The 24,243-nt window shown below is 40.8% G+C and overlaps 1 protein-coding gene across 27 annotated transcripts in view; it reads left to right on the forward strand.

Annotated features, from left to right (window-relative positions):
- Positions 1-24,243, forward strand: part of LOC112568586 — a 244,811-nt gene that overhangs the window by 185,188 nt on the left and 35,380 nt on the right. Inside the window, exons 1-2 of one of the 27 annotated variants that reach the window (XM_025245948.1) lie at positions 999-1,104; positions 1,574-1,915. The exons of 14 other annotated variants lie outside the window; for them this stretch is intronic. In XM_025245948.1, coding sequence (XP_025101733.1) covers positions 1,014-1,104; positions 1,574-1,915 — 433 coding nt within the window. In that variant the 5' untranslated portion in view covers positions 999-1,013. Of the gene's footprint in view, positions 1-285; positions 628-998; positions 1,105-1,573; positions 1,916-2,426; positions 2,533-2,913; positions 3,259-3,649; positions 3,988-4,158; positions 4,665-4,970; positions 5,083-5,558; positions 5,901-6,337; positions 6,671-7,257; positions 7,600-10,395; positions 10,683-11,930; positions 12,270-13,603; positions 13,881-14,338; positions 14,681-15,937; positions 16,158-16,539; positions 16,879-17,016; positions 17,246-17,718; positions 18,058-18,543; positions 19,272-22,992; positions 23,214-23,636; positions 23,979-24,243 lie in introns of those variants that run through there. 12 more of the 27 variants (XM_025245936.1, XM_025245942.1, XM_025245943.1 and 9 more) reach the window with 12 other exon arrangements.

Consider the following 24,243-nt stretch of genomic DNA (forward strand, 5'->3'; position numbering starts at 1 on the left):
GCGAGTGACGGACCTATTGATGTTTCTGTAGTCTGTACAGGAGGTTGTCTCATAGTATCATAGTACTTTTTGCTAATATGTACACTTCAGCGCATATAACCGTTTTCATAAATATATGAGATGTCAATAATAATGTAGAAATTAGCATTTTTGGACTCACATTTTGTACCGTACTAGGCCAGATATAAATACCTCCGTTCTTCGATCAAGAGAACGAAAATATTAACGGTGATAATATATCATTCAAAAGCAGCATCATTTTTTTTGTTTTTATTAACATTTCAGGAATGACCGTGCATACCTTTCGCGGTATACCTGACCTGCAGGAAGTGGAATGTTCGGGAGGACATTTAGACTCGGAAGTAAATATTTTGTTCTTGAAACTAATGGAAGAATCGAACAGTTCAATACTGGCTTATGCTAACCCCATGAAGAAAGAGTGCCTTACATTCGTTGAATTTTCATCATGCTTTCTCGACACTACCGACACGAGGAAATCTCGTCTGAGAGTTCTCGTTTCCGATCTCGCGGTGGGACAGACGAGGATGTACGGATGTGTCGTGTCCAGTTGGAAATCTTTAGGAGTGACAGAAACACTTAAATGGTCGGTTGCAGTTACCGGGCAACGTAAGTCACAACAACACTACAGTTACATTGCTCTACTCACCTATGTGACCTTTGTTATGAAATTAACTTTTAAATGAGTTTTATTTTTAGATACACGTCTGACTTGGTGTTTGTGCTGATGCCTTTTTCAGTCTTTCACTAACTCTTTATCTTTCTCTCTTTCTACATCGTGACTATAAAGGAAGCTTTTTTTAAAATTATTATAGGAATTATATTATAGTGGCTCAGTACTTAAAAATCCATCATGTTTCCGACGCTACTGCCCTTGGCTTTAGCTTAAATGGGAGGTAAACCTTGACTGCTCACATATTCAAGGAACGTAACTCTGATAGCACCGAGTCCGTGCAGCGGGGCTGAGTGTAGAGTAGAACAAGCAGCTCGCAAAGATGGCTGCACGGCTGAGAGTGGTGGTGTGGAAACGCCATGTTGTGTCCTGTCTTCTCTGTGTCTTTGCCTTCACATCGGGAAACAAAAATGGTGAGCGAACTTGTTTGTTGTTTCCGGCAGTAAGTGTAACATTTAAGACAGAAAATTAGGTTGGAGGTAGTGGTTTAGCTACTTTTTAACTGAATGAAGATATTTCTGAACAGTAAGGCAGGTCCGGCCATTGCTTGCCGTGTAGCTCTATTGATGTGAGGCATTTGTGCAGTCAGGGACGGTTACTCGCCCTTGATGTTTGAAAAGTCTCGTGTTTAGTCATACAGGGACAGTAACTGAAAATACTAGAGATTAAAATAAATATGAAACAAAAAAATTATTTATCGCTGTTTTAAGTTTTTCTTCTCTTTGTGCAGCGGATTTTTACATTTTAAAGTTATATTTTATATAGTCTCACCAAACTATAAATAAATAATTAAAAATAGTATTTGACATCAGCCTGAAAGTAAGTGTCATTTTTTTGTTTCATATGTTCTTGAAATCAGCTTGGCCACACCTTTCTTTTCAGGAATGACAATGCGAGATTATAGAGGTTTAGACAGCATACAGGAAGTAGAATGCTCGGGTGGAAATGTGGAAGCGGAAGTGAAACTGCTGTCGTTGAAACTGTTTCGAGTCTCTGATAACATGGTGCTAGCTCATGCCAGTCTTATAAATAACCAGTGTCTAACATACGGGGAGTTCGCATCTTGCACTATCGACACCTCGGACGTGCGCAAGTCCGTGCTGCGGGTACTTGTCACTGACTTGGAAGAAGGGGAGTCGAGAACATACGGGTGCAACGCTGCAAGTCTGAAGGGTATAGATGATGTGCAGAAATTCTCCTGGACCTTGTCTGTGACAAGACGAAGTGAGTCCTCAGCTAGCTTTCAAGCTCTATTGGAATCCGTCGATCATATATATATATGGTCTTTATCCAATGTGGTTAAAGTAGTTTACACAAGGAGAAAGATGACAAATTAGATGAATAGCAAATTCCATGCAGTAAACACAACAAAATTTCAAGATTTTAAACATTAGTTTAAACACAAGAAAAATCGTTTTCTCGAGTTAAGGATGTTCGTTAGTTTAAAATTTTGTAATACCCAAATACATTTGTAATTAATTATTGTTATAATGTAACACCAAAAATTATTATCTTACCTGTTATTAAGAATGTTGCCATTTGGTACTAGATGACAGTGACGATGTCAGAAATCCAGCTGGATTGTATTGTGATTTTGAGTGTCATTACAAACAAGCTAATATACGGCTAAATTTTGAAAACGGACACAACTCTTGCGGGCTTAGCTATCCAAGGGACACAATCTGTGTAGTCGACGCTTAGTTATGTGGCAAGAGTTAGAACAGCGAGGGAACGCGGCTAGGACGCCATGATGGCTGCACCGCTTGTATCAAGGGTGTGGAAGAGCCATTTCCTCTCCAGTTTGCTGGCTCTCACCTCTTGCCTAGCTGGCTCTCCAAATGGTCAGTACTCTCATTTTCATCGCTCTAAGTTTGAATATATAAGCAGTCGGCTTTGTTTTAGTTTTAAGACTAAAAATAATAATTTAGTTTTCATGTGTTGGAGCCGAGCGTTGTTTCAGCAGCTACAACCGTACGTTGAGCAGCTATTGATGTTTTCTCGTACTCAGGGATACTTCCGTAGTGGTTACCCTATACTAAAAATGTGTAAGATCTGTTATTCCTTCGAAATTTATTGTTTTATCTTTTTTTAAATCTGGTATACATAGTTAATGAATCTTAAAAGAATTGCTGTAATGAGTCGACGCTACTTTGTTTACTATTGTGAGCGCTGTTACTGTCGAAGAAGTGATAGAAGCAGAAACCATTGCCCGTTGGTTTCAGGAATGACAGCACGAATTTTCAAGAAAATACCCAGTATACAGGAAGTGGGATGCTGGGGAGAACCTCTAGACTCCAATACTGATTTGCTGTCTTTAAGGTTGTTTAAGGTGTTGGACAATACAGTTCTTGCATATCTTAACCCTCTGAAGAACGAGTGTAAGACTTTCGAGGAGTTCGCTTCATGTTTCATTGACTCTGCCAACACTAGAAGCTCTCGGCTGAGTATTCTAGTTCCTGACCTCGAGGAAAATGAAAGCAGGCAGTATGGATGTACAGCAACCAGTGTTGGATCTCTAGGACACACCTATACTGTTGACTGGTTTCTAACAGTGACCAGACCTATAGGTATTTTTCTAGCTAACTCCAAGTATCTGTTTTATAATTTCATAACTGGCTGAAATATTGTTATTACAATTTTTTTTCTAAAAGCGCCTTTTTCTCGATTTATCTCATTCCTTCATTGGAAACCGTGATCACATGTTCATATTTTTCATTTAAGCATGCATGCATTTAGCATTTATTAATTGCCGATATTACTCACCGAATTTTACAAATTTTATCAACCAGCAAAATTTCTGGTCTTATTTTCCTTACATGTTCACAACCAGTTAAACTTCATGCGTGTCGTCATCATCACACAGCACAGAAGTTCAGGGGAAGTAACTAAAGTATTCCTAGAGAAGCAAGAGTTGTCACCAGGAATAATTATTGAGAGGTTGGAAGACAAGACAGGTGGATTTGAGGAGACTCCATCTAGCCATGATGGCAGTTCGGTCGACATTGGTGACATAGACACCGGGCGTGTGCTCACGTGTTCTCGTTTCTGATGTGAACTTCGCTGGTTTGTTTGTATTTTTCGGAGTTAAATATCAGCAGACCGAGAGTGGGAAAATAATTCAAGGGAGATAACTAGCGTTTTTAGCACAAGCCTGGTGGTGCAGGGCAAGTAACCAGGGAGAGAGAAGTACAGGCAGTCCGCCATGATGGCTGCTAGGCTGGCGAGAATGGAGTGGCAGCAGCTCCTCTTATTCTTCCTTCTAGTTCTGATTGCTAAAGCCGCAAGTCCGGAAAATGGTCAGTTTTTCTGTTTATTAATTTGTGCTAAGATATCTTTCTTGTAAATTTCCTTGAGGGGTCTTTATTCGTGATGGCTGTAGAACGCTTCGTTGTGGGTTGTATTTGCTTCGTCGCAGATGGTTCAATGATACTAACGTGTCTCTGTCTTAAGAAAAACAACTTAGTGTGGTTATATATATCTTAATAGAGAAAAATTGTATATAAAGATGCTAAAATGAGTTCTCGAATTATTTCTAATTCCCATAATATACAGAGAAAGCTTTCGTTAATCTTTACTTTATTTTTGTCGTGGCAAAGCGCTCTTCCAGAAGTATCGAATATGTATATTGCAGGATTGAGTGTTCGAAACTTCAGGAACATAGCCGAGTTACTGGAAGTAGAGTGTTCGGGTACAACCCTGCAGGCCGAAGTGAAACTTTTGTCTCTAAGATTGTTTTATGTTGAGAACAGTACAGTACTTGCTCACGTTAACCCCTTGACCAACGAGTGCAAAACCTTCGAGGAGTTTTCGTCTTGTGTTATCGACACAGCTGACACTCGAAACTCTAAGGTGAGAGTGTTGGTTTCCGAGATGGAGGAAGATGAAAGCAGACAATATGGATGTACAGCGACAAGCTTTGGGGACTTAGGGCACCCATACATTTTTGATTGGTTTATCACAGTCACGAGACCTAGTAAGTATCTGAAGTCTGACGTCTGGTTGGCTTGCTATGAAAACTATTTTTTAATTTGAATTTTTAGAAACTGCGATATAGTAACTGCTCTCTGTTGTTGTTTTATATTTTATGCACGACTTATTTTTTCCGAGAATAAGGAGATGAGAAAGTTTGGTCGACTTAGTTCGATTTAAACCTGAATTTTTACTCTACTTGCGACTACAGAAGAGTAGAATGTTTGGGTAGCGGCTTGAAAGTTCAAGGGAGAGAACATACTGCACGACAAGGTTTCTGCAGGATGAGTAGTCAAGGGGAGAAAGACTGTGTCAGAAACAGGGCGCCATGATGGCCGACAGGCCGACCAGGAAAGTGTGGATATTTTGCCTTCTTCCGTGCCTTCTTGCTGTGACTGTCGGTGATCCAAGTGTTCAGAATGGTCAGTTTATATGTTTATTACTTTCAACATCCGGTGATGATATCTCCACAAAGCTCAGTCTGAAGGATTTTCATTTTTAGGAGTAAACTGTAGCAAGCTAGTGTAGATACTTCGTTGCTCAGTGCAATAGCGGTATTGATGTTCAGTCCTGGGAGTCGAATGGCTGCCTTTGCTTTGGTCATAGAACTTTGAGTTTACACTTAATATTACAGGTTTCTATTTAAATTTTCTTCGTCTTTGAAACAAAAATATTTTCTTCTTCATCGAATATTATATTTTATCAAGAAAAAAGTAAATAACTGAATAGAGGCATGATTATCTCAGACGAGTTCAAAGTGTAAATACGTAATGGGCTGAAAATGGCAAAACAGATTATCCAGAAAGTAGTTTGGATAAAATTGCTGGTTTTGTTTTTTATTTCTCTGTAAAGATTTTGCCTTAATACGAGGGTTAGCATTGTCACCTGTACATTTCAGGAATGGTCGTTCGCACCTTCAAGGGGATATCTAGTTTACAGGAAGTGGAATGCTCTGGTCGCTATTTACAGCCGGAAGTTAAAGTGTTTTCGCTCAAACTGTTCAGAGTTTCCGACCAATCAGTAGTAGCTCACGTGAATCCTATAACCAACAAGTGCACAAGTTTTGGAGAGTTTTCGTCGTGTTTTGTGGATGCTGCCGACACGCACAGGTCGTTGGTGAGGACGCTGGTGGCTGACCTGGAGTACAACGAGAGCAGGGAGTACGGATGTACTGTCAAAGCTTTCGGAGCACTGGGTGACACGCAGACCTTCGACTGGGTCGTGGCCGCAAGGACGCCTAGTATGTACCAGATTTTCTGGCAAGAATTGTTTTTGAATCGTGTTTCTCTTCACAACATTTTCTAATGCATTGCTGGTTGTGTCATGAGGCAAGTTCCAGAAAAAACAAGGAGAATTAAAAAGGTCCTGTAACCTCATGTTTTCACGATTTTCATGTTTCTTTCCATCATTTTCACTGTCTCTTCACCTACTTCTGCGTTAGGTGACTGATAAAAGTGATTAGAAATATATATATAAGGGACTTACTCCATTTTTTGTAGACTTTTTTTGTATTTGTGTCTTTAGAAAGAAGGATCCGACCGCTCCTGTCTCTGTCTTTCACACCTCTTTCTCTCTCTTTAACCTGTGTATGCGTGTGGAGGATGATATCGGTTTTGTGTTTATGTCCGTGTTATTGCATCTCTCCGCATACGAAATTAAAAATGAAAGATATATTCGATATTATTTGAGATCTTTATTTTCCAGATATGATGCGCATACTGTACATACTCAATGATTTAAGAACAAAATTCTTTCTTAGAGGCTGACGTTCTAGATCATGTTATCCTGTTGTGATTGTTTCTTCTACTGTCTCTGCCACTGAGAATTCAAGGGAGGTAACTAGCCCACTCTTAGCGACAGAGTTGTGCAGTAGGGGTGTCAGTGAGGAGAGTTACGTCTAGTGGAAGGCGTCCGCCATGATGGCTGCTGTGCCAGTAGAAGTACTCAGACTCCCTCGCCATGTCTCCTGCGTGCTGGTATTTCTGGTCGGAGTAGTGGGATCTGAAAATGGTCAGTTTCTTGTCTTAGCATTTCTATGGTTTTTTTTTACTGGTTTTGTATAACCGTTACTGTTTTACTGATGTGTCATTAGCAGTTAGCTAGGCTTTTGCTCGTTTCAACTACAGCAGTCGGATGTTAGGCAGCTATTGATGTTTCACAGTGTGCGACATGGTGCGCAAAATTCTTGAAATCTCGTCCATGTTGGCATTAACTGAGGTTTTATTTTTTTTTTTCTAATGTTCAAGAATGTCACATCTTCAGTGTCTTGTTATGTATTGAGAATTTTATTTCGCTAGAATTATTATCAGCGCTAGTTTTTGTCAAAGCTGAAGCAGACACGACAAGAAAGCTGCAAACAGAACGATTGCTTTTCACAAGGTTCTGATATTTAGATGTATCTTTGCGACCTTAATATATTTTATCATTTACATGTAGGTAACTGCAGCTTGGACATTATTATTGTCATAAAGCCATTTTAATGGACAGTCTTAAAGAAAAATTATTGCTATTAACAACTATAATATATATGATCTTTCGTAAAAAGTTTGTTTCAAAGTTGCTAAATCTTATTGGTGTAGGGTGCGTTTTTCTTTCAGGGATGACAGTACAAATTTTCAAGAGCTTTCCTAGCATTCTGGAAGTCGAATGCTGGGGCGGTTATTTGGCTGCTGAAGTGAAGCTGATTTCTCTAAGGCTGTTTAGAGTTTCAGACCATTCGTTAAACGCTTTCGTTAACCCTTTGACTAGCGAGTGCAAAACTTACGAAGAGTTTTCGTCGTGTGTTATCGACCCTGTGGACAGTCGCAGGTCAAAGGTGAGGGTGCTGGTTGCCGACCTTGAGGAAGAAGAAAGAAGAGAGTACGGATGTACAGCTACAAGCTTCGGACCTTTGGGTGACACACATACTGAAAAGTGGTTTCTAAATATATCAAGGCCTAGTAAGTATGTCGGCCAAAAGAGTTCCGATAAAGGGTTGTCACTCAACTGATCTCATCAAGACAAAATTTAATAAATTTGTTAGATTTTTTTTTTTTTTTGCGTTACCTCGACTTTATTAGTTTTCACATATAGTTCCAAGGGCGTCTCTACGACACCTCAAACTGCTTATAGCTGGTGATTTTTATTAAATATTTTCCGTTAGTACTTACGAAAGCCTGCAAAAATTCCAAGGACTGATGGAAAAGTTACGAAAGTCACTGATTGTTAAGTCTCTAGTATTTTTCTGGAGCTAGTCACTAGGAGGCATGGATAAATTTCATTAAACCTACAGATTTTCACGACTGCCTAGCAATAACATAGCAACCGTCACAGAACAGTTCAAGGGAGGTAACTGGGCAGTTTTTCCGCGGTTCAGAGTTACGCAGAAGGAATGATCAGTGTGTTGGGAGCCGTCCGCCATGATGGCCGCGGTGCTGAGAAAGACGTGGGGACGGTCTCTCTCTTGTCTTCTTCTTCTGGCAGGTGTCCTGGGCACTCGAAACGGTCAGTTGCTGACTTGCATCCTCTTATTCTTAACTACTGTTGTCATCAGCAATGTCATAGATGTTCAGGGTGAGGTAGTTAGCGACGATAGCTTGTCTAGCTTGCACAGCTATGTTGTAACAGGCGCACAGCAGCTAGTGTTCTATTGATATTTCAAGCAGCTGTATGGTAGTCTGTCAGTCGTTCAAGCCATATCTTCGGAGGCAATTTATTTAAAATATTAGTTCCAAACAATAATGTTTTTGAGCTTAAAATTCCAAGATAATAAGTATATTAGAACCTTCGGCTAGCTTATTTTCGCAATGATATTAAGAAGAACGAGAGTGTTGCATCTCTTTATTTAAAATTCCAGGTATAAGAATACACAACTTCAGAAATATTTCTAGTATACAGGAAGTGGAGTGCTGGGTGGATTTTTGGAGGCAGAAGTGAAACTGATTTCTCTTCGAATGTTTAAGGTTCGAAACAATACCTGCAGGCTTACGTTAACCCTTTAACAAATGAGTGTAAAACATTCGAGGACTATTCCTCTTGTGCTGTGGATGCTATGGACTCGAGAAATTCTCGGTTACGGATTCTTGTGTCGGATCTTGAAGAGGAAGAGAGTAGAGACTATGGCTGCACTGCAGCTGCGGTTGGTCCATTGGGGGATATTCACACTTTCGATTGGTTCCTTACAATTACGAGAGAAAGTAAGTGAAATCACACCTGAATTCATACTTTTTTGAAAATTATACTATTAACGCATCAATTGTATTTCTCTATTTCACTCTTTCCGAGTTTAACCCCCTTCTTATTTTGACAGATTGTTGAATATTTTAGTATTTTAGTCTTTATTGTATTTGTAAGGTTCCGTTGTACAGGTCGACAAAGAAAGAAGTAGAAGTTTTGCATTTCAGATTTAGTTTTGCCGCCTTTCCTGCTAATGAATGTGTACTGATATACTTGTACAGCAAATGAATTTTATTTTATTTAAATTTTATGCTACTGTGCGAGAATTTTTAATGTTAAGCAGCTAAAGGGAGATAACTTTCCCAATCTCAGGGCTATATACCTGGTGAACAATAAGGCGAAACTGGGAGCAAGAGTTGCTGTTCTTTGTCACATGTGTACAATGTGAAACATAATTGTGCCTTAATGTCTTAGAGCTATCTGTACTGTACTGTCTCACGCTGTAGAGAAATAGAAAACTGAGGATCAACCTGTGAGCTCTATTTTAATTAGAATTATTACCATGACACGGGATTATTATTTTATTTTTAAGGTCCCTCGCTACAAACAAAAGTTATGTACATTTTTGTACCGCAGTTGACTGCAGGGAAATTGATATAAAGGAAGGCTGGCTATATAATTGGACAATCTCGCTCTTTGTAATTTGTTTGGCGTGAATCCTCAATTACTAACATATATTATCATCGCCGAGGAGAACGGTCAGTGTCACCTTCTTCGATGCTCTGCATGACCGAATGTCCACTCTGTTTTTAAAAAAATGGCAGTTTAGCCTTCTCGTTCAGTCGTTTTGTGTGTAACCATAGCCAGCGCTTCAGCCTTTGCTGTAAATGGCGGCGAGAAAAGCTATCGACTACCTGTAACTTACTAAAATGTAATGCCACCAAGAGTTGTCTGTCGTGAAAGGACTGGCTTATTAAATCACATGATATACTGTTTATTATTTTGAATGAAATCCATGAAGTTTTTCCCCCGCTAATGATGGTGGCAGCTAGCTTTCTAATTTTTTTTTTGTTCATATCGTTATTATTATTGCGATTATTATTTCACTATTGCAGGAATAATTGTTAGAGAATTTCGCGGAATCGCAAGCATACAAGAGGTTGAATGCTCCGGTGGAACTTTGGCACCGGAAGTGAAACTTTTGTCACTTAAGCTGCTCGGTGGCTCTGAAAATACAATACTGGCTTATGTCAGCCCCGCGTCTAACGAATGCCGCACTTTCGTGGACTTCTCCTCCTGTGTCATCGACTCAGTGGACAGTCGCAACTCCAGGGCGAGAACTCTGGTGTCGGATTTAGCAGAAAAAGAAGTCAGAACTTACACGTGCGTTGCGCAAACTTGGAAACTTTTGGGGGACACACAGACTCACACATGGTCAGTTTTACTGGAAGGACCACGTAAGTTTTTCTCTCTCTCTCGTCTTATCACTAAAACACAAAATCGAATTATTTTGAAAGTGCGTTCCTTACCTAGAGAGAGAATGAAACAGGGAGGAGGAGAGATGAAGGGAAAACAAGAAACTTTTATTGTAAAAAGTATTTATAGATATCGGACACAAGAAACGACCACCGAAAAAACATCGTTTAGTTTTGCTTTTTCGAGCTTGAGTTCTAGAACAGCTTAAAGGGAAGCAACCACTGTCGATTTGTTGGGATTTTGAGTCTCGCGGCAAGAGTGGTCCGGAGTGGAAACCGTTGGGGAAGGCAAGTTCTGGCCATGATGGCGGCGTGGATGATGGAAGAGAAACGGATTTACCAAATTTCTTTTCTGATCCACCTTGCATCCTTCATTTTAGGAAACAGAAACGGTATGTCGCTTTTAAAAAAAACTTTGGTTATATGGAAGGAAACTTTTGTTAAAGAATCTAACACTGTTAATACTGATAATCATTTACTTAACCAGAACTAACTAGAAAGTGCAGGGCAGCCATTGCTATTGATGTTTCGCAGAGGCAGGCATTCGGGCCTGTGCTGCGGTATGGTAAATAATCTCTCAACAAGTTTCATTTTATTATTTTATTTTGACTATTCGAAAAAACGTTTAGAGGCCTTAACATGTAATATAGTTTAAATATTTATATTGAGAACAAAACTTATATTTTAAAGGATACATTTTGTTGTTTACTGCTTCTTGGAAGTTTTGCGACTTAGTCCGTTTTCGGCGATGACTACTAGCAATTAAATAACTATATTTTACGATTTGCTAATATTGTATTCGTATACAGTGGAACCTCGGTTAACGAACTTAATCCGTTCTGGAAAGCTGTTCGTTAACCGAAATGTTCGTTATCCGAAACAATTTTTTCCATAAGAAATAAAGGAAATAGATTTAATTGGTTCCCAGCCCCTGTTGACTCGCTATTTGAAAGTTACAGGCTGTATATATATATAGGTATTTGTTTTAATGAGAACAGTTATAATGCAATATAAATGGAGTTAAATAAACATAAAAACATTAACGAAAGCATTTAAACAGAAAACTCGCCGTTTTGACGGCGTGGTTGGAAACATTACTGCTTTGAATCCCTCTCCATGAGCACACGTGACATTATAAAATCGGGGAGATTTCTGTAGCTTTGAGGTTAAAGGAAAAAAACTTGTCCAGTGTCTGCTTCTTCTGCCTTATTTTGTAAAACTCTTCGGTAATACGACATCACATATCCGACAGACGCATGCCACCTTCATACTTTGCTTTTCAATTCATTGTCAGTGCTCTTAATCTTTTTTGGAGCCATGATTGAGGATTATCTTATTAAAATAAAGCACAACAATCACTAAATAAGAAGGATGCGCACAGGTAAGGAACGACTGATCGTAACTGTGTCTCGAGCGCGAATGATTACATGCTGGTCGGTCACGTGTGTTCACGTGCTGTTCGTTATCCGAAATTTTGTTCGCTATCGGAGACAAATTTTTAACGAAATATCCGAGTCAAATTTTTAGCGAAATTTTTGTTCGTTAACCGAAAAATTCGCTATCCGAGGCGTTCGCTAACCGAGGTTCCACTGTAAAGAATAAAAAAAAGAAAGAAAATAGCGCCGGACTTAATTTTCCAGGAATGATCGTCCGAGATTTTCGAGGCTTGCACGAGTTACAGGAAGTTACTTGCTCAGGCGCCTCCTTGGGAGCGGAAGTGAAGATTCTGTCACTAAGGATATTTCGAGTGGCCGATGATGCCGTGCTGGCTTACATTAGTCACTTCACTAATGAGTGTGTGACATTTGGTGACTACGCTTCCTGCACCGTTAATGCTGAGAACACGAGGCTGTCTGAGCTCCGAATACTGGTTCCTGATCTAGCCAATGGGGAGAAGAGAAAGTATGGGTGTATAGTTACCCGCTTAGATTCTTTTGATACCCACAAAGAGACTTGGACTATTACAGTCGACCAAAGACGTGAGTAACTTTATGTCTGTAAAGTCATCTGTTTTGATTTGTGTTGACTCGTTTGATCACCAACTGGTCAATTACAGCAAACAAGCAATCCAGTGTGTCTCTGGATTAAATCAGATTATGATGTTTAAAATTCTCGTTTAACCCTTTAATTGACCGACAATACTAATAATAATCATTATAAACAGTTTATTGAAGTCATACTCGACCCCATGCCGGCTTCTGAAAGAGGGGAACAAACGCTGGTTGCCTAACGGTTGAAGGGAAGTAACTCTGCTGGGAGTAGAAGACGAGTTACTGAACAAGAGTTTAGTGGGAGGCACAGAACGTGTAGAGGCAGCAGTTCGCCATGATGGCTGCCGGGTCGCCAGCAGTGATGTGGCAACGAACCGTGTTTTTGTGGCTTCTACGCTTTGTTGTCGCTGTCGTTGGGACTAGAAACGGTATGTTTGCTTCATTCAGTCTTTTACTAACCACTGCGGTTATCGTCTTCACCAGGATTTGTCTTACCTAAAGCTATCAGCTTGACTTTGTTGGACATTATAGAAAGCAGGCAGCGGCAAGCTATTGATGGAGCAATGGAGACAGTAGATTGGCGGCTACAACCTAAGGCTTAGTAAACCTTTGAAACGGCAAATTTACAAAAAATATTCACTTGAATTGATATTACATATGCACAGAAGTCATACTCTGTTCTTAAACTACTAAAGAAATGAAATTGTGTTAATAATGATTGAGAATTTGTCTCAGCTGGCCATGATTAAAGGAATAATATCTCTTCTGGCAACGATTTTTTTCTGTTTCTGATCGCCTCTCACTTTTATATAAAATGGCGCGTTTGGTGGCTTATGCTAGACAGAAGTCCCTTTGTCCTATTTCAGGAATGAGTGTGAAAGACTTTCGGGGATTTCCCAGTATACAGGAAGTAACTTGCTGGGGAGGATTCATGGAAGCGGAAGTGAAAGTTTTGTCATTGAAACTGTTTCGAGTTTCGGACAGTGCAGTGATGGCATATGTTAACCATTTAGGGAATGAATGTCAGAGTTTTGTTGATTACACCTCGTGCATCGTGGATCCAGTCGATACACGAAAGACAAAGCTGCGAGTGTTAGTCGCGGACCTAGCAGAGGAAGAGAAGAGAGAGTATGGATGTATTGTCACCCGCTTGAAGTCCTTAGACACCGAAAAAGCTGACATGGACGGTAACTGTTGAAGGAAAAAGTGAGTTAATTTCCTAACCTTTCATGGAATTTAAAGATTTTAAATAAACATTAAAACAAACCTGTATTATCAGCAGTTTTTTTTCTAAATTTTCGCGATGTTTGTTGTTTTATTTTATTTTATTTTTTAGCTTGGTTCGGTTAAAGTTTAAGGCATTATTTCGAAAACTACGGAAGCCAAGGGAGTAAAGCCGTGCTAGCTTCCCAGTTCAGGGGAGGTAGCTGTGATTGAGACAGCTACCAGAGTAGTGCAGCTTGAATAACAAGTGACGAGAGCAAGAGAAGACTGTGAGGCCGAGCGCCATGATGGCTGTGCAGTCGGTTGATGCCACTTGGATACTCTACCTTTTCTCACTGTTCTCCCTTGCTGGTACCACTGCTGACCGCACAAATGGTAGGAGTTTGCTTGTTATTCTTTAAAAGTTGTAGAAAATAATTTGAGAAGCTAGAGCCTCCGTCATAGATAAAAACAAAGAGTACGAAAATGTGCTATTGGGTGGAGGGTGAGTCTAGGCTTGTCGGTTCCAAGCCTATCGATGAAAAACCTGCTAGTGACTGGCTTGACTCGGAAGAATTTATTAGTGTCGTGTGAAATATTTGAAATTGTGACTGGAAAAACTCGAATATTTTATACTACAATACCCAGTGTGTCTTGAGTAATTAAATACCTACATTGTATCACACAGAATAAATGAAAGCACTAAACATAATGATGATTTAATATTCAGGGGCCAAACTGTTGGTGACGGATGGAATTTTAAGCTTTGTCTAAGTCGGTTTGAGTCTTTTGTTCCTAACCTTTTCAGTGATTGGTGAACGTTTTTTATCGGAGAATTCAAACATCCGTTTCAGGAATGGAAGTCCAGACTTTTCGGGGAATATCACTTATACAAGAAGTCATTTGTTCCGGATCTCACCTTGATGCTGAAGTGGAAGTTACTTCATTGAAACTATACCGTGTGTCTGATAATTCTGTTCTGGCCTTTGTCAGCCATGTCAGTAACGAATGCAAGACTTTTGGAGAATTTTCCTCTTGCGTTGTTGACTCAACTGACACACGAAGGACGAAGCTTAGAGTGCTCGTCCCTGATTTAGCGGAAGGAGAAATGGAACAACTTGGATGTACAGTTCTAGTCACTCGTCTGAAGTCACTCAGCATTGAGCAGTTTACTTGGAAATTATCTGTAGAAAGAAGTAAGTTATCTTTAAAAATTACATATAAAAGAGAAAAAAATCGGAACTAGGTTAGTATGTTGTAAAAACAGGTTTGTAATAATTTCTTTGTTCGCAGCATAAAACAAAAGTCACTGGAGTAGTTTTATTCTGTATAGAGAAAAAAAATCTGCTGGAGCTGGGCAGTTCAGGGGAAGTAACCAGCTCTGGCCTATTCGCGCAGAGTTATGTTAAAAGGGAAAGAATCAGAGAGGAGGGAGCGCTCGGTAGATGCATCTCGCCATGATGGCGGCCTTGCTGACAAAACCACGAACGATGTGGATGCGTATTGCTCTGTGCATTTTCGTCTCCCTTCTCGTCACTGATGCCGAGCTTGAGAAAGGTACGTCACCAAGCACGTGTCAGTAACTGTAAAGATGTCCGTTGTAAAGGTGTTATTTAATGTACTAGAACTAGATCACTGGAGAGAGCGAGACGGCAGTGAGAATGCTATTGATGTTTGAGGTCAGGTTATGTGGCAGTGTGGCTTCCCATGCCTGCTCCTGTAAATATTTTCAGCTTCACGTGTCCAACATTTGATTTCACTACTTATTCTCGTGTCATATATAGTTTAAGTTTTATTAGTTCGATAATATCAAAGTTAGGAAACTGTCGGCGTTGAATTAATGTGCTCACTTCATACTTAAAAATAGAAATCAACATAACCAAGATGATTATTTGTCAAATTATTTATTTGTTTGCGTGAAAACATAAGTGAGAAAGAGAGAACTTGTTCATTTCAGGGATTGTTGTTCGAGATTTTCGCGGGTTTCCAAGCATACAGGAAGTTGAATGCTGGGGAGGGACTTTGGAAGCAGATGTGAAACTGTTATCACTAAAGCTATTCGAGGCTGCGACAGATTCGGTTGTGGCTTATGTTAACCCGTTAACCAGCGAGTGCCTCACGTTTCGAGAATTTTCCTCGTGTCTCATCGATGCAATCGATACTCGAAAAACGAAACTTAGAGTTTTGGTCTCTGATCTGGAAGAAGGACACAGCAGAGAGTATGGATGTGTGGCCACTCGTCTCAAGGCTTTGGATACTCACAAAGTCACGTGGAAAATTGCCGTACAAAGAAGAAGTATGTTCGACTGTTTTCACGGGAATAATTTTATAGCTTATATTTTTACACTAAATTTTTTTTTACCTTAAACTACACAAATAATTGCAGTAAAATAAATTTTCGTGCAAAGTTTTGACCGCTTAAAACTAGGTTCTTAATACATTATTGACATGAAAGGGAGTCAACTCATGTCTTGCTAGACACAGTCAAAGGGAGATAGCTCCTGCTTTTTTAACACACAAGAGTTGTGCTGCCGTAATGACGAGGGTGAAGCCACACAGTGTACAGGCAGCAGTTAGCCATGATGGCGGCCAAACTTACGGCTTTGTGGTGGCTGCAGCGGATTCTCGTGTGTCTTCAGGTTCTAAACACGATTGTTACCTGTGAGACAAACGGTCAGTACGTTTTTCTGGTTGTTTATCTTCAAGAAGTCTTTTTAGGGATGTTTTGATGAACTGAATGCTATTTCTAGCTTCAAGCACTACGTGTGCTATCGAGCGTTCATGCAAAGCTCTAAGAGCGAGTAGTTCCTGACTCCTCAATGCGCGTGCTTTAAGCACGCACCTAAAATGGACTAAAATCACACGTGAACAGTTTTCAGTGACAATAAACTGCTTATTGTGCAGATTTTATATGAATAATACACTTCTGTTATTTAATCTAGAGCATGGGATAATATGCTTAGTATGCCAGCTGATGCCCGCTTTTTCTGTTGAGAAGTATTGCCGCATGGTACTCACCAGGTAAAGAGGAACAGGATGGTGATTTCTCTTCCAGGATTGACTGTTCGAGACTTCCGGGGAATACCCAGCATACAGGAAGTGGAATGCTGGGCTAAACACGTTCAAACAGAAGCAAAACTGCTGACGCTGAAACTGTTTGAAGTGTCTCATGATTCTAATTTAGCATATGTAAACTACCTGACTAACGAGTGTGTCACTTTTGGCGAGTTCTCTTCTTGCGTCATCGATGTCAAGGACATGCGCAATACCAAGCTCCGCCTCTTGGTGTCGGACTTGGCCGAGGACGAGGTTCGAACCTACGGCTGCCTCGTCACTAGTCTAAAGGCGATAGACACCCATAAGATGACGTGGACAATTGATGTGCGCCCCGGGAGTGAGTTTCCATGTTCGTTGGTGTTATCGGATGTGTACCTTATTATATTTCACTTTAATTCACATTTTTTCCCCATTATTTGCCCATTTTCCCTTTTCTTCCATTACTTTTGTCCATCCGCCGTACCTCTCGCTACCCTGTATATGAGACTTTAGAGGCTTCTTTCTGCACGGTTAAAGGGACGTAACTCCATTCGCCATAGAATCGCAGGCAAGAGTTGTTCGACAAATATGACCGGAGAGGGTGAGCCTGTTTTCGAGGCCGCCCGCCATGATGGCTGCACGGCCGACAGCGAATGTCTGCCATCATCAGCGCCTTCTTTCTCGTCTTTTCGTCGTCGCTTTTGTCTTCGTTTCCTCAGAAAGTGGTCAGTAGCATTAATTTTCTTCATTTAGATAGATCATTCTTTGCTGAACCGGCAAAACTAGCCCTGTGATCAGTGAAATGAATGGTGAGCAGGCTTGAGGGTTCACCTACATTTTGCTTGCAGAGAGAAGGCATTTCATTATCGATGTTTCTGTAGTTGTAGTTGCCTCCTCGGCCTACTTTCGTTACCTTTGGTTGTTCTACCAGGTTAAAAAAAAACAGCAAATGTCTATACTTTGTTTACTAACAGTATCTTAATTGTAGTAACTTAAATGAGATCTTTAATTTCACATATTAACTTGGCGGACATGATGGTCGGGAGGATCATTAGACTGAACGAATCTTTGTTTTAGTTCTTGTACATCGAAACTTTTCTCAAGTTCAGCAAGTTTATTTTATTTTTACCTATTTCTTCAATTACAGTTTAAAGTTATTTTGAGCGAAAGAAAGAGAAAAACGGTTTTTGTATTCCAGGTATGACAGTTCGAAACTACCGTGGTTTTCCTAGCTTACAGGAAGTGGAATGCTGGGGTGGAGACCTGGAAGCGGAAGTCAGACTGCTGACCCTCAAAATGTATGACGTGTCAGACAACGCTGTCGTAGCGTTTGTGAACATTTATGAGAATCGGTGTGTTGCTTACGGAGAGTTCGCATCTTGCGTCATCAATACACCAGACGCAAAAAGGTCAAAGTTGAGAGTTTTAGCAGCTGACCTTGTTGAGAACCAGACCCGGGTATATGGATGCATAGCAAACGTCTTACGAGGCACAGAAGCAGACAAAATTACCTGGACAGTGTCAGTAAGAATGAATCGTAAGTTCTCATACTTTCAATATTTTGTTTTCGAGAGAAAAGAAAGCCATTCTACCAGTTATTATCCGTTTTAAAAATAGTCAGTTATACACTTAGAGTTTGGGCTGAAATTTGAATTCATATCCTTGGTAGTACATTTTCCCAGACCTATAGAATCTTTCGGACAAATGATCGCGAACTGACGAGAAAGGCGCGCACTCGCTTATAGAACGCTGCGTGATTCAAGGGAAGTAACTAGCTAGGACTGATGTGTACGAGTTCTGCCCCACGAGTAGTCGGGACGAGGGCGAAAACCGTTTGAGACCCATCGCCATGATGGCTGCACAGCGAATGAGAGCAATGGTGATGTGTCTCGGGTTTTCTGCTGTTTCTTCTACATCACCGCCATTGCTGCAGTCGGTCTGGTCAGTAAGTTGTTATTCGTTTGTTTCGTTGGTGTTTGTAACTTGAGGTCGAGGCTTTTTGAGCTGCTGTAAAGCTTAAGATGTAGGCTGTAGAGTGCACTCAGTGGCTCATTGTACGTGTTGCTAAGCATGCGCAGTTCAAGATTTAGGGTATCGATGTTTCGTGGTAAACCATGTCAGTAGTGGTTGCAGAAAGTTGATCATGGTCAAGTCATTATGTAATATTTCTACAACCTTTATTATCTAAATGCTTTGTAAGGGGTTTCGCGTTTATCTTTTTTTCTTTAGTGCAGCATTCTTTACGGCTTTAAGACAGGAGGTGTTAGGCTTCTATTGTTTACAAAGTTAACTGGAGTTTTGTTGTACCATTCCAATCAAAACTTGATTTGTTTTGGAAGTAGTCGCGGGAAAATTTAAAAATTTGTATTTCTTAAATTGGGTACATAGCTGCATAGACGTTCTTTATTTCAGGAATGACTTCTCGGAATTTCCGAGGTATACCAGAGATACAGGAAGTGGAATGCTGGGGTGGAAACTTAGAAGCGGACGTCAGTTTGTTGACGCTCAAACTGTTTGACGTTTCAGACGATACCATTGTAGCTTTTCTCAAACATTTTTCTTCCGAGTGCACTGCGTATGGCGAGTTCGCTTCTTGTGCCATTGATGCAGCAGACACGAGAAGGTCGAAACTGAGAGTTCTTGTAGCTGACCTCGCCGAAAACGAGACAAGAATTTATGGTTGTGTGGCGAGCGTTTTGCGAGGGACAGAGACCGAGAAAATAACGTGGAAATTACCAGTCACACTAAGCCGTAAGTTCACGAGAATCTTATTTTAGATGTATATCCTAAGAACAAAATTTGTTTTTCACAAGCAGCATCAGTATATATATATATTTTTTTTTTTGAGGGTTGTGGCAAATCAAAAAGCCTGTCCTCTCTCCTTGACACATCCTTTCAACCGTAATAGTAGCGTTGTTCAGGGGAAGAAACTCTTGACTACTAGGCAGACCGAGTTGTGCAGCAAAATTGAAAGAGTGAGCGTACGTGGTGGAGGCCGAGCGCCATGATGCCTGCTCGAGCGGCTAAGCCTGACGTGGATACTTCATCCTTCTCGATATCTCTTCCTAGTTATTGTCGCCAGTCGAAAGTGCTCGAAACGGTGAGTTGAAGTTTTTTTTTCTGCTGTCGAGGTTTAGATCGGGTTCTGATTAGGTACAGAGATGAGGTGCGATTGTGTGCACTTCGATCCCAATATTTCTAGCAAACTTAGAATCACTGCCGACATGAAGCGCATGTAGAAACTCCGCCTGTTCTTGTGACGATACATTGGTGTTCTAATGCATTAGTGTAGGTCTTAACCTGTTATTCGAAATATATTATACAAGTGATTTTTTTTAATTCAGGCTGTTAGACTTCAGAAATAATTAAGGGAAAGCCCGACAATAGGTTTTATTGTTTCTGTTTCGATGGGTAAAGAAGCTGTTAATCGTCACACAGTAGGCTGCGCTTTGTCACGCACAGAACCAACATTAAGATGGGATAGTACTGTAGATGAAGTATTAACGGTCCAGCCCTTGATTGCAGGAATGAGCGCAAGGGACTTCCGAGGTATACCTAGTGTACAGGAAGTGGAATGTACGGGAGGCGCGCTGGAGGCCGAGGTGCACTTGCTGACACTGAAACTGTTCAGAGTCGCAGACGACGTGACGCTAGCGTCTCTCAATCATTTTCACTGGCGACTGTGTCACATCCGGGGAATTCTCCTCATGCGTCCTTGACCGTGTAGACACAAAGAGGTCAAGGCTGAGGACGCTGGTTGCCGACCTGGACGAGGAGGAGACTAGGCGGTACGGATGTGTAGTCGGAGTTTTGAGGAATACAGACCTCGCCAAATTTACGTGGACTGTTGATGTGAAAAGAAACAGTAAGATTTCAGAGAAATGCTTTTAAATTAAGGAGAGTGGTCTGCCTATTTCTGCACGTTTATTTCAAACAGAAATATACCCCATCCCCACCGTAAATTTACAATTAAGAGGTTGTAAAGCCGCCGTGCAGTTTTCTTTAGAGCGCAATTTAACATTGTGTGAACGACTCTCTTACCTTTTCGGATTACCTAAAAAAAAGTATGTCCGTCTAATTGTTTAGTCGTACAGGTATGCTTCTGTAATCAGAGTACTATAAAGATGCTTTGATATATATATACACGCACATATCCACACACGGACCGTGACATGTCTTCGATTGCGGCGCTTTAAAGGGAGACAAAGCCACTGGTTAGAACTGTTCAAGGGAGGTAACGGCGCCTACTCCAGTGTGCTAGGTTCAGGAAGCCGTGTAGCGCAAGTAATGAAAGGGGAACACAGAGCATGCGCACTGCAGTCAGTTCGCCATGATGGCTGCACGGCTGACCCAAGCGACCAGGAAACCCGTCTTTTTCTGCTTTCTTCTCGCCTTCGATGTCGTCACTGCCGTAAACGTTAATAACGGTCAGTTGTTTGTTTGTCCTACTTGTAGATGAGGGTGTCGGGAAGTAGCTATTTGTTGATAATATGGATAATATGGATATAAGTCTGTGCACCCTGCACTGAAATTTCCATTGATGTTTGGTTAGTGCTTGTTTACAGATTGTCTCTGCGCTCTCGTCAACTCTCAGTAAGAATTGTTTGTTGTGGGTGGGTACAGGGTACAGTCAAAGCACATGTTAGGAGGATAACTGAAACCTAGTTCTGACTAATCAATTGACTTTGAGGGAGATTGCTTTCTTCGCTGATTCTGTTTTAAAGAGAATGCCCTCTGTTCAATGTAAGTTGCTGATTTAGCGATTATTTTTTTTCTCTCTGATTACACGTGTCATTCACACTGTGGTGTTTGGTATCGAGGTAAACAGCTTTCTTTATCCTTTTCTTGTAACTGTCGATGAGATTTACCATTATACCCGGAAAGGTTTATGTTTTTCCCTCTTTCAGGAATGATAACTCGTGACTTTAAAGGCATCCCTAGCATACAAGAAGTGGAGTGCTGGGGCGGCCATCTTGAACAGGATATAGCGATAGTCACACTCAAGTTGTATCGAGTTGCTGACAGTTTCCTCCTAGCATATCTTAATCCTTATGCGCAAAAGTGTCTCACTTTTGGAGAATTCGCTTCCTGTGTAATCAACCCCGAGGATACGCGCATGTCAAAGGTCAGGGTCCTTATCTCTGACCTAGAAGAAGATGAGATCAGGCAATATGGATGTAACGCAACTACTTTTAAATCCGTCGAAGATGCGAAAACTATGGACTGGATTATTACAGTCCAGAGGCGAAGTGAGTATACAGGGGAAAAGTTTTGTAGGGATTTAATGAGCTAATCCACAGTCTGGAAATTTGAAGTATCATGGATAACATCGCATTTCTTGATTAATACGGGATGTAGCTCTATAATCTTTTATCTTGTGTGAGTTACAATATGAGCACGATACACTATAGTATCTCTCTAGTTTCTCAATATGCAGCGGGATTGAAAGGAACTAGTAGTCCGCGCCTGTCGAATAAAGGGAGCTAACTACCGTTGATGCGGACAGGGTGGGTAGGAGTTGCGCACAAAGAATCATCAGTGACGGAATATGTGTTTCTCAGTTGCTCTCCATCATGGCCGCCGTGCTAACGGCCACGAAGCTACTCTTCGCCTTTGTCGCCGCTGTGAATTCTGGTTAGTTGCTTGATTCCTATTTCCTAACAATCTTTTTGTTAATATTTCTGTAGTTGTTCATTTTGAGATGAACGAGAAGCCGTAGGAGGTTTTGCAGACATTTGCTAGCATGTAAAGGCGAAAGAGCTATCGACAAACTGTTGTGGTTGATGCCGCCGAGCGGTTGGATCATTCTCGTTGAGAATGTATGCTTGCAATAGTCAACTGTTTAATTTTTTTCTGCTGGAGTCTTTAAAATGGTTGCTTTAAGTTTATCATTGTTATCAACACATTAGAATGTTTTATAAAAAGTTGTAGATGAAGTCGTTCGTTTCTATGGAGAATGAAATAATAAATATATGCAAAGATACGGATCCTTCCATGTTTCTTTCCTGTTCCAGGATTTATTACTCGGAATTATAAAGGTATTCCTAGCATACAGGAAGTCGAATGTTCTGGCGGAAATCTTCGAACAAGGAGTCGAAGTTTTTTCTCTTAAGATCTACTCATTGCCAACGGACACAGTTCTTGCGTACCTGAACCCCTTAAAGCAGCAGTGTCTGACCTTTAGTGAGTTCGCTTCCTGTGTCATTGACGCCTCCAACACACGCCAATCAAAAGTTCGCATCCTTGTTGCTGACTTAGCAGAAGGAGAAAGTAGACAATATGGCTGCAATGCCTCCAGCTTCAGGTCCATCGAGGAAGCACAGAACGTGAAGTGGTTTTTATCTGTTCAGTGGTACAGTAAGTATCTGTTCTGCATTCCCTTGGGTAACACTTAATACAAACCATATTCAAACCGAAAAAAAGTGAGATCTGGTATATTAAGGAAGAAAACCGCTGTGAAAAGTCCTGTTACAACTGGACTCACATGGGAAGTAATCTGCATCGCCTAGTAGTACAAGGGAGCTAACTGCCGTATCGTGGCACGCACAGAGTTGTGCAGTACGAGTAAGAGAGAAGGTAAGAGGCAGTCCGCCATGATGGCTGCTCCTCGTACAGGGCCAGAGATGGCGATCACACAACATCTAGTGCTGTGGCTTCTTGTTGTCGCTGCCGTCGTCAGGAGTACGATCACTGGTCAGTTCTTCTTTTAACATATAATCATTGTGTTTTCCATGTTGAAAACTATGTATAGGCGTCGCTAGCTGCTTTACACTGGTTGCTTAGTGGTATGTAGCGATGGCTGGCTGGGCTTGGCAGGAACCAGCTCTATTGATGTCATGTCTCCATGTAGAGGGCTTACTTTCTTTAGACATCTTTTGGTCTCAGTCATTTAAAAAGATAGCAGATAGACACGTGAATATTCCGTCGTAGAAAATATAACCTTTATTCTCTTCTTTCTTTATTTATGATATCAGATCCCCATTGTAATACGAGAGCTAGTCTCCTGTATACTGTACTCGGTTTCACTAGCAGTAATTACACTATATTGCTAACCAGGTCTCAGGGTATCACTTGACCGAGTACAACCGGCTTGATTTCATACGGCTTTTATTTCAGGAATAACTGTCCGTGACTTCCGGGGGATTCCAAGCATACAGGAAGTTGAATGCTGGGGCGGAACTCTCCAGAAAGATATGAATGTTTTTTCCTTAAAAATATTTACAGTGTCTGACAACGCTTTGCTAGCGTATGTAAAACCCTCGGCAAAGGAGTGCATTACAATCAAGGAATATTCGTCGTGCTTTGTTGACTTTGCTGATACCCGAAACTCGCGCCTTAGAACTCTCGTGCCAGATCTCGATGAAGACGAGATGAGAGAATATGGATGTAATGTTACAAGTTTTCAGGCTGTGGACGACGTGCATAAACTAACATGGACAGCCATAGTACGAATGAATAGTAAGTTGCTCAGAACCGCTGTCCCTTGTCTTTAGTGAGAGATACTGTATTTTGTGACTAAATGTTATTTGTTTGTTATTGTGAGTTGTTTTGCTTTTTTCCGAGGGATAAACAAGGGGAAAGGTTGAGTTTCGGGTAATGTCGGTAATTTCTTTTTCGTTTTGGGTTTTTTGGTTGTTTTGTTTTTTTGTTCATGTTTATGCACTTTTGCGAATCCATCTGCCATCTGCATCTCGACATAATCATGCTTCGTGTGTAAAGTGGG

Source organism: Pomacea canaliculata, linkage group LG7 (assembly GCF_003073045.1).
Source record: "Pomacea canaliculata isolate SZHN2017 linkage group LG7, ASM307304v1, whole genome shotgun sequence".
Taxonomy (NCBI): Eukaryota; Metazoa; Mollusca; class Gastropoda; order Architaenioglossa; family Ampullariidae; genus Pomacea; species Pomacea canaliculata.